Source organism: Perca flavescens, chromosome 3 (assembly GCF_004354835.1).
Source record: "Perca flavescens isolate YP-PL-M2 chromosome 3, PFLA_1.0, whole genome shotgun sequence".
In the NCBI taxonomy this organism is placed as follows: domain Eukaryota; kingdom Metazoa; phylum Chordata; class Actinopteri; order Perciformes; family Percidae; genus Perca; species Perca flavescens.
The window spans coordinates 41,541,526-41,552,236 of record NC_041333.1 but is presented as its reverse complement, the minus strand read 5'-3'; the positions used below and the strand labels follow the sequence as shown (position 1 = coordinate 41,552,236).

General features: G+C 38.5%; 1 protein-coding gene across 1 annotated transcript; it reads right to left on the bottom strand.

Moving 5' to 3' along the window:
• Nucleotides 1-2,582: 2,582 nt before the first annotated feature.
• or55e1 (odorant receptor, family 55, subfamily E, member 1) lies at nucleotides 2,583-10,195 on the bottom strand. The gene is made up of 4 exons (XM_028574137.1): nucleotides 10,187-10,195; nucleotides 4,731-4,787; nucleotides 4,552-4,603; nucleotides 2,583-3,586 (listed from the first exon to the last, which is right to left on the bottom strand). Exons 1-4 carry the CDS (start codon nucleotides 10,193-10,195, stop codon nucleotides 2,583-2,585), a joined length of 1,122 nt encoding a protein of 373 aa, XP_028429938.1.
• Nucleotides 10,196-10,711: the final 516 nt, after the last annotated feature.

The following is a 10,711-nucleotide window of genomic DNA, read 5'->3' as shown; positions in this document are numbered from 1 at the left end:
CCGTTGCTGCTGCGGAGGTTCCGGACACTTTTCAACACTCGGCGGTGCGGTGTTTGTGTTCTCGTTCATGTTCGTCCTCTGCGTCCTGCCGGGGTGTAAAAAGCTAGAATTCCGCATCGTTTTCAGACGGAGCAGCTCTCCACACCTTCGCCCCCGCGCCGGAGACTTGAACCGGCGATCGCGGGCGTCGTAACGACGGCTGGTAGCATGCCTCTAATGTCACTTTGTTGTACATGTTTCCATTAGGGACTGAGCAGGAGTAATGTTGTGTTGAGATTAGTTTCGATGTGTCAATCAGAGGCTCTTTATAAACAACAACACCGGAACAGTTCAGCGTTCGAGGCCGCAGCGTGGACGCCGGCTGACCGAGGTCTTTGTCCACGGTCAGCCTGTGCCAAGACAAAGAAGACGTCCCGACAGAGAGAGCCACCAATCAGCTGAGAGCAACTGGTGGCCCCGTTTGCATGAAATCCATCTTTATATGCTTTAATAATGTCATGGATAATCAACCTTTGTAGAGAAATCGCTGTGATTTTAAAGAACCACACTAGCGTTGGTTTTGTTTTGTGAGGATTGAACTCCGCTGCTGGTTTCACCACACTTATGTAAAAAAAAAAAAAGTTCAACCTCTATGCTTTCTGATGAGATGTGTGCACAAACCTCAAATCATGTCTCAATCAAACATTTTAGACAAAGTTCAAAACATTATTATGTATATTTCTCAAAGTCAGGATTCTACACAAAAGGAAGCATCCAACCAGGATGTTACACAATGCTTTTAAATGCCTACAAGCTGATCAGCTAAACCCAATGACATAGCAGCCAAAGTCTAACAACAAAGCTAGCCATACACAGATCCGCTCAACTTTTGAAAAGCCTAAACAGTAGGCCGCACTCGCGCCCAATTACCACGGTGCCAGAAAACACTACAACGCCTAATTAACACATGCGACGCAGCGGCCCAAAGACGTGCCACAGAAACACCACGAGGCCTGATTAAAATAAACCTGAATAACACGCAAACGTTCATATCTCGGATGATAGCTCCCAATTGTTACAAAGCTAAATAACACGCGCCAGCATTCCAATGTCAGTGGTTTGTCCCCCCCCATCTAATCCGACCCACAGGAGCATTTCCTAAATTAGCGCCCCCTAGTGGTGGCAGGAAATACGTCCTCATATATAAACCAGAGAAGGTAACGGTGGCGGTTTTAAACACGTCGTTAACGTTGTGAAACGGTGCCAGTTTGGTTCGGTTTAGACATCAAAACTACTGAGTTAAGTTCGGGTTCAAATCAGACGTGACTTCACTTCCTGAAGGTTACCACGTGACGCAGAACGTGACGTAGCTCCGTTTATTCCCTAAAGTTAAAAAAAATCCTGTGTTTGTTTGACCCATCCCCCCCCCCCAACCTCCCTCCTTACTTGGACACAATATTTCTTTCCTACTATGGCCACGCTAAGACCCACCCTTCAATCACTACTATTGGCTACTATTTGTTCAGGTCCAATCCCCTGACCAATCGGCTATCCTGACCTTAACCACTCGAGGTCAAATGCCTAACCCCAACCAATTGAGCTGCTTCGTAGGGCGGGTCTTGGCATGTCCATAGTAGGATTAGTATATTCGCTACCTGGACATTTGGCGATCTTATACTTCCTCACCATACTTCCTGCTTTGCTCCCGTCAGAACTACTACGACCACTACCACTAGTGGGCGCCGCCACTAGAAACATCAATATAGGTCAGAATGATGCTACAACAAACCACTTATGGGGGAGTATTTTGGAGGAGAATAGTCTCTCTTTACTACAAGAGCATCCTTGGTTCAACGTTCCAACAGGAAAACACTGAGTTAGTCCAAAACTGATGGATGATTCAGAAAATGACAAGGTGATGTAAACAGGAAGTGTTGATGTGTATGGCCCTTTAATGAACATTTTATTCAAGTGAGACTTGATGAGCTGAAAACAGCATGTAATTACTGAACTTTAATTCAACATTCAAAGTAAAACAGGGACTGAAACATGTGAGCCTTTGTTACTATGTGTGTGTGTCTCTGTGTGTGTGTGTGTGTGTGTGTGTGTGTGTGTGTGTGTGTGTGTGTGTGTGTGTGTGTGTGTGTGTGTGTGTGTGTGACACTGAAACATTACAGGATAACAAGATTTTAAAGACACCCAAAAACATCTTTATTATTTCCAATATTATTTGAATGGGCTTTTATTTTGACAGGGCCAGAAGGAAACCTATATATTCCTCTGCATATTTAATAAAAAATAAGTTTGTGGCAACCTGTGTGTGTGTGTGTTTTGGCATTGGGATGTTTCTGACGCTTTGAGGTAACGATACATCAGACAATATTATTTTTTAATATTTAACATCAACTCATTTTTGATATTGTGATCTGAAGTGTTTGGGACTTTTTTTCGCTGTAAAAATCAACCGCCATCTCGTGGACAAACTCAGTAACTACATGACTTGTAACTACACATTTCTGTAAGATGTACAGTATATAATCAAATAAGTAATTTATATGAAGGCACTTCAACATTGGCTTTAATTTTCAGGGTCGGAAATGTTGTCATGTTTGTCCTTTTCCAGCGGGAGAAACCTTCCTTATTGTCTTCATTCTGACTTTAAAAAACCTGAAAAAAACGTTCCGAATTTCTTTAGTTCGAACTCCGTAGATGATGGGGTTGGCCGTCGCCGGGAACAGAATGTACACGAGTCCCATGAAGGTGTTGGCGTCCGTCGATATGGGGATGTTGAGGTTGTGCGAGAGGAACGTGACGCTACCCACGAGGTAGAAACACATCATGGCCATAAGGTGAGTGCCGCACGTGTGGAACGCCTTCCAGCGTTCCTCGCCGTCCGCTGTCGCCCGCAAAACCGCGCTCAAAATCTTCACGTAGGAGAGGAAGATGAGCGGTATGTCCACGCCCACGAAGAAGACGATCACAGCGAGTCCCGCCGCTTGGTTTTTCTCCGTGCTGCCGCACGCCAGGCTCACCAGCGCCATGTGGTCGCAGTAGCAGTGCTCGATGATGTCGGAGCCGCAGAAGCGCAGCGAACCGGCCAAAGCGACTAGCGTCGCCATGATGGAGCCGCTGCGCACCAGAGCGAAGGGCAACAGCTTCGCCAATGCGGAGGAATTGATGATTTTGGCGTAGCGCAACGGCTGGCAGATGGCCACGTAGCGGTCGAGCGCCATCGCCAGAAGCAGCGTCGACTCCAGCGAGGAGAGGAAGTGCGTGAAGAACATCTGAGTCAAGCAGCCGGCCAGCGAGATCTCGTCCCAGTCGAAGAGGAGGCCGAGGAGCATTTTGGGGATGATGGCGGTCACCACGAGCACGTCGACGACGCACAGCGTGCAGATGAGGAGGTACATGGGGCTGTGCAGGCTCTCCACGCTGCGGATCACGTACACCAGCAGACAGTTTCCCAGCAGCACCGTCAGGTAGGAGGCGGAGAACGGCAGCGCCAGCAGACGGCGGTGTTTCTGCAGCTCGGGAAAACCTCCGAACACGAACGTGATGTGGGAGAAGTTTCCACCCAGCGACCCCTCCAACATGGCGCCTACTTCACCTAAAGCAACCGGAAGATGAAAAGGCTCAAAAAATGTACCTTTAAATTAGAGATGGTCCGATACCATTTCAAGTTGAAGTTCAAGTTACTTTATTTGTCCCCCAATGGGGCAATTTGTTGTGCAGCAGATAGTATAGAACAAATCACACACCATCATACACACAATACAGAGATTGCCTATCTTGCAGGCATAGTTAAAAACAATTAAAAAAACAGTAAACAATCAATAAATAGTAAGTCAATAAGTTATCTATGGTTCTTTATAGAATTAAGAAGTAGAATGGCTGCAGGTACAAAACAGTGTTTATATCTGTTGGTTGTGAGTTTTATGAGTTTAAAGGAACACGCCGACTTATTGGGACTTTGTCTTATTCCCCGTATCCCCCAGAGTTAGATAAGTCCATACATACCCTTCTCATCTCCGTGGGTGTCCTAACTCTGTCCGGGTGCCCCCACCGCTAGCCTAGCTTAGCACAGATCCTGGAGGTGACCGGCTCCATCTTGCCTAGCTTAGCACAGCTCCTGGAGGTGACCGGCTCCATCTAGTCTACTGCTCCCAATAAGTGACAAAATAACGCCAACATGTTCCTATTTCCATGTTGTGATTTGTATAGTCACAGCAGTGTACAAAAAGAAGGCCAAGCAGTGCTACTTCTGCTACTTGGGCCGAGTGATTTGCTTGCAGCACCAGAAGCCCCGTGGTGAGGAGCAGAGAGTAGCAGTGCTTTAGCAGTGGGTGCGTCAGATAGAGATAAGACACCCACGGAGATGAGAAGGGTGTGTATGGACTTATCTAACTCTGGGGGATACGGTGAATAAGACAACGTCCCAATAAGTCGCCGTGTTCCTTTAAAGCGTGATCCAGATGTCAACATCTGAAATTCAGCTTGTAAGGGATGAGAACTATCTGACAGGATAGACCTTCTTCTTCTGATAAAGTTCCTCCAGGCCTTTCTGCTTGGAACCTGTGATGCAGCTGCTCACCTTAATTAACCTGGAAAGGCACTGCTGGCCTTTCTTGCAAAGCAAACTAGTATTTGGCTCAAAACACAACTTGTCATCAAAAATGGATCCTAAATACTTGTACTCTTTAACAACCTCTATTACCTGACCATTTTTTCCTTCCAGAAACCGATTCCTATACCTGAAGTTGTGTATTGGCCGATATAGATAATATAATATATTTTATTATAGCTGTATACTACTATCCCTGTATGGAAGTGATATGATTTCCATTGTTGTTGTCAGGTTTAACTCTTTAAGAAACATGATCCAGTTAAACAGTGAGTCATAACGGAAAAAAGAACATAAATAAACTACTTTAATGTAGATTTTCTTCTGAGCTAAATTACGTGATAACATATCGGTGCATAAACTCCAGGACTTTCCGATACCGATTCCAACATGTTAGACTGTATCGAAGGCGTATCAGACAACATGATTTTATGCTACCTCTACCGTTCATATTCATGTGTTTCTTTGTAAATGACAGCTGACATTTTGTTTCAATAGTTGTAATAATTTATGAGTCATTATTACTAATAATTACACACTTATATGAGAAGAAGCTCATTACATTTTATGATTTATTATGATTTTTTAAAGGTATTAAAATCTATAAAGGCCCATTTAGCAGCATCAAAGTTTAAGGTTTCTTTATCAGTACCCTGAAAAACAGGATTCACAATCCCAAATTCATTCAAAAGTCAAAAAAACATTAATGAAAACATTTAATATTTTGAGAAAAAAGTCAAAAAAAGATACTCTATTTTAAATACTATACTATGACTTTTTTTGGACATACTATAATATAACTTTTGATGACTTTTTTGACTATGTTCTATTACTTTTAATGGCTTTTTCCAACATACTCTGCCATGAATATTTATGAAAAAAACGTAGTATAGTATGTCAAAATAAGTCATATAAAAGTCATAGAATAGTAGGTTGAATGACTTTTCACATACTATGTTATGACTTTTTTCGATATACTATAACTTTTTATTTTTTTCCCAACATATTCTGCTATGCCTGTTTTCTACATATATATTTCAGTTCCAGGATACCTCAGAGGTTTGCATTGATACAAATTAGACCAGCAAGTAGACTCTGCAGCCTTGAACTCTCGAAATACTATACTATGACTATTTTCGACATACTATACTATGACTTTTTTTTTTATCACTTTTTTGGACATACTATACTATGACTTTTTTATCACTTTTTTGACATTTTGTTATGACTTTATTTGACATGCTATTCTACGACTTTTTTATGACTTATTTTATATACTATGACTTTTTATGACTTTTTTTGACATACTATTACTTTTCTTTTTTTTTTCTCCAACATATTCTGCTATGACTGTTTTCTACATATATGTTTCAGTTCCAGGATGGTTCAGAGGTTTGCACTGATGCAAATTGAGCCAGCAAGTAGACTGTGCACTCTTGAACTCTGGTTTGATTCCCAACTGCTTTGGGTTTTTTGGTGTGGAGTTGGCATTTTCTTCCACACTTTCATTCACATACTATACTATGACTTTTGTTTTGACTGTTTTTGACATACAAATCCCATGACCTATTAATGATTTAATAGTATAGTATGTATAGTATAGCAGTAGAGTAAGTCATAAAAAGTCATATAATAGTGAGTCTACAAAAGTCATAGTATATGTCTAAAAAGTGATAAAAAGTCATAGTATAGTATGTCAAAAAATAATCATAAGAAAGTCATAGTATAGTAAGTCGAAAAAAGAATTCATCGTATAGTACATCGAGAAAAGTCATAAAAAAGTCAAAGTATTGTAGTCGACAACAATCATATGTATGTCAAATAAAGTCATAACAAAAGCCATAGTATAGTATGTGAATGAAAGTTTGGAAGAAAATGCCAACTCTAAACCAAAAAAGAAAAAAACTGTTGGGAATGGAACCAGAGTTCAAGGATGCAGAGTCTACTTGCTGGTCTAATTTGCATCAGTGCAAACCTCAGAGCTATCCTGCAACCGAAACGCTGTATATATGTAGAAAACATAGCAGAATATGTTGGGAAAAAAAATTAAATATAATAGTACAGTATGTCTAAAAAGTCATACAAAGTCATAGTATAGTACAGTATGTCCAAAAAAGTCATAGTATAGTATGACGAAAAAAGTCAAAAAAGTCATAGTATTGTAAACGAATCACATTTTCTCTTGTATTGTCCGTATTATGATGAGTTAAGAATCTTACGTGAAATGTCTGTCTAAAATCCTGAATTGTTCTGGTGCACGGATGAGGACCAATTGGATCGGTTGTTCAAATTGAATATATATAAGTTGGCGACTTTTGTTTCTAAAGCTTGTCAAAAAAGACTAGAAGTTTTATTTTTTCAGGGTATGTTATTGACTTTTTTTTTTTTTTTTTTTTTAACTATACTATGAGTTTTTTTATGAGTTTTTTCAACATACTATACTAAGACTTTTTATGTAGTTGCACAATAGCTCTGAGGATAGCACTGATGCAAATAGGAAAAGCAAGTAGGCTCTGCAGAATACATTGTTTTTATTGACATGCTATACTATATACAGCATATACTTTAATATATATTTCACCATTTTATTCAACATACTATGTTGACCTTTTTCAACATACTATACTATGACTTCATCCCTTTTTTCTCCATAATATATACTATGATTATTTTCAACATACTATACTGACTTTTTTCAAAATACTATACTATTATTTTTTTCAACATACTATCATTTTTACTAACTTTTTAATCAGGTTTTTTGACATACTATACATACTATACTATGACTGTATTCAGTGTGCTGATGTGCTACAATATTAGCATTCTTCAAATAATTCTTTTAATATTTCTGCATTTTCATAAATGTTTCTCACAGCGCTCTCTCTTCTACTTGCTCATACTTTCAGCTAGAAAATGAATTCGAACCATACAATGTTCTACATCTTTTGGCATTATTGAATTTAAACATTCAGTAATTGAAAATAATATTTAGTTTTTCAGTTTCAGTTTAGTGTTAGCTTTTCAGAAAACCTTTAAATATTCCACATCTTTTTGTACATTAGTAGTGTTATTCAACTTTGTAATGAAATTCATACTAATTAAAACCATTCCCACTTGTCCAGCTATTCTCAGTACTTTACCTTAATCTTACGCAATTAAGCCATCAATCCATTTTAGCTTTAGCAATTTGGCTTTTCAGCATTCACACGCATTTTCTGCAGGAAATGCATTCTCTAGTTTTAAGTTGTAAACATGAGAATGTTAAAGAGCCAGTTAGGCATCATGTCAGGTAATTCAATTTTAAATGTAAGTACTTTCTTATGCTCATTAAAAATGGTTTTCATCAGATGGTAACAATCACTATGTTAGCGAAGTGCTGCAACACCCAAATATGTATCAGTATCACGTTATTATGTGAAAACGGTATTGTAATAAAGTTGTATTTTCACAACATTACAACATACAAACATATCAAGTTATACCAAGAAAATGTTCCTGATATTCAGTGTAAAGTAGCTATAGTTTGCAATTAATCGGTGAGCACATCATGTCTTCATTCAAATAGCAGTTTCATGTTTTAACAAGATAAAGTATCGTGTTATAACTTAAAAACATTACATCTTACATTAAAAATGATCACAATTTGTGAAAAATGTCCCCCTAATAAGGTGATAGATTCACGTTATAACATGATAAATAGTATATAGTAATAGTACAAGAAAGTGTTCTTGTTATAACTTGATAAGTTTGTATGTTGAAATAATGTGAAGATATCTTGTTATAAGGTTAAAATATCTTGTTAAAATGTTAATATATCTTGTTATAAGGTTAAACTAACTTGTTAAAATGTTAATATATCTTGTTATAGCTTGAAAATATCTATATATCTATATCTATGTCTATATATATATATATATATATATACACACAGTTGTAGATTACATTGTAGATTCTCACTGAAGGCATCAAAACTATGAATGAACACATATGGAATTATGTACTTGACAAAAAAGTGTGAAATAACTGAAAACATGTCTTATATTTTAGATTCTTCAAAGTAGCCACCCTTTGCTTTTTTTGATAACTCTGCAAACCCTTGGTGTTCTCTCAATGAGCTTCATGAGGTAGTCACCTGAAATGGTTTTACCTTCACAGGTGTGCTTTGTCAGGGTTAATTAGTGGATTTTTTCCCTTATTAATAAAAAAGCAAAGGGTGGCTACTTTGAAGAATCTAAAATATAAGATATGTTTTCAGTTATTTCACACTTTTTTGTTAAGTACATAATTCCATATGTGTTCATTCATAGTTTTGATGCCTTCAGTGAGAATCTACAATGTAAATAGTCATCAAAATAAAAAGGAAACGCATTGAATGAGAAAGTGTGTCCAAACTTTTGGCCTGTACTGTATATATATATACATATAGTTTTCTAGCATTAAAATAGCATGTTAAAATGTAAAAATATTGGGTTAAAATGTGAAAATATCTTGTAACAATGTGAAAAACATCTTGTAACAATGTGAAAAACATCTTGTAACAATGTGAAAAACATCTTGTTATTACTATAAACTGTTCTAATAATAACGTGAATCTAATACTTTTTGCACTACGCTTCTGTAAATCACAATCAATTAGTTGTAAAATAATTAAGTAACAGTGAGCTGTCCTACCTGCTGAGGTCCATCAGCCGTTGTCAGGAGGAACTCGGTGCTGTCTGGCTTCATCTTATACCCGCAGTCCAAACATCCCACAAGACGACTGATCCCAAACACAGCAGCACTCCGATTGGCTGAACTCAGTTTGAACCAATTAAAAAGTCCCTGAGCCTATTAGAGGAGATTCTCTGGAGTTTAATCAACCATCACTTCATCTTCCCTTTGTTTCAAATCTGATCATTATCACAGCAGAAATCCTTCAGTCTTCCAACAGTTGATTTGAAACTGTCCTTCCCCGAAAAACACTCCCACAGGTTGTTTGTTCAAGCAGCAATTACGATTACTATATTTAGGTTTATGACGGTAGCAAAGCAGGAAGTGAACTGATGAAGGAGGCAAACAAACAGGACTTTAACCCAGGATATCTAGGTTCGAGTCACATTTGAAAATAAAAGGAAATGGAAAGTTTTTCATTCTTAAAGGTCCAATGTGTAGGAATTTCTCCCCTCTAGTGTTGAGATCATATACCGCAGTCAACTCTCTCGCGCCATGCAGTTCAAAGTACGTATTACAGCTACGGTAGCCTTCACGCTTCAAAAAGGGCCGGGAAGCGACAATAGCCATTAGCAGCACCTGTGAGTTTATCATGTGACAGCGAAAATGTGAAAGGCAGAGCAGTATGTCCTGTATGTCCCTTACTGGCTAACGTATTTCAAGATGGAGCATGAATATGGAGCATCTACCCCAGTTCATGCGAACGCAAATGTAAAATTTCAAGCCAATAGGAATACTTGGAATTGATGGTGGAGGTAAATATTCATGAAAAAGGACAAGTTTGTGAATGGGCAACAGAGATTTTGATAATGAACAACTACAAACATTACACACTGGGACTTTAACTTTAGGGAACAAATGGAGCTACGTCACATTCTGCATCACGTGGTAACCTTCAGCAAGTGAAGTAACGTCTGATTTGAACCCAGATCAACTTAACTAAGTAGTTTTGGTGTCTAAATCCTAATCAAACTGGGACCGTTTCACAACGTTAACCACGGGTTTAGATATGAGGACATTTACCTGCCACTGTTTCTGAAACACTCCTGTGGGTCGGATTAGAGGGGATTCTGTAAACTTAAATGCTGGACTTCAGTAAACTTGCTTAACTGAACTCTTCGTCTCAGATTGATCCTTGTGTTCTGGTAAACTTAAATCCGATGAAAGAAGGCGCGGGAATTAATAAATTGGAGTCAGATTTGACAGGCCTTAGGGCCTTATTTTAGACTTAATTCCATACACAGGCTGTTGTGTTATAAGAGAAGTCAAGCTCCTTTAAGTAATTGCTCAGTGCCTAAGTCTATGGTAGTTTCGGTACACAGTCTTGTGCCTTTTGCCTTTATTGCTGTTTACAAAATGTGTTTTTGCACAGATTCAAATGTCTTATGGTTACGATTC

What these genes read in the sequence shown, in the direction of transcription:
- or55e1 (XM_028574137.1), bottom strand. An exon ending in CGGCCAATACACAACTTCAG is followed by an intron (nt 4,604 to 4,730) that starts GTATAGGAATCG and finishes TTGCTTTGCAAG; the next exon opens with AAAGGCCAGCAGTGCCTTTC. An exon ending in GGTGAGCAGCTGCATCACAG is followed by an intron (nt 3,587 to 4,551) that starts GTTCCAAGCAGA and finishes CGGTTGCTTTAG; the next exon opens with GTGAAGTAGGCGCCATGTTG.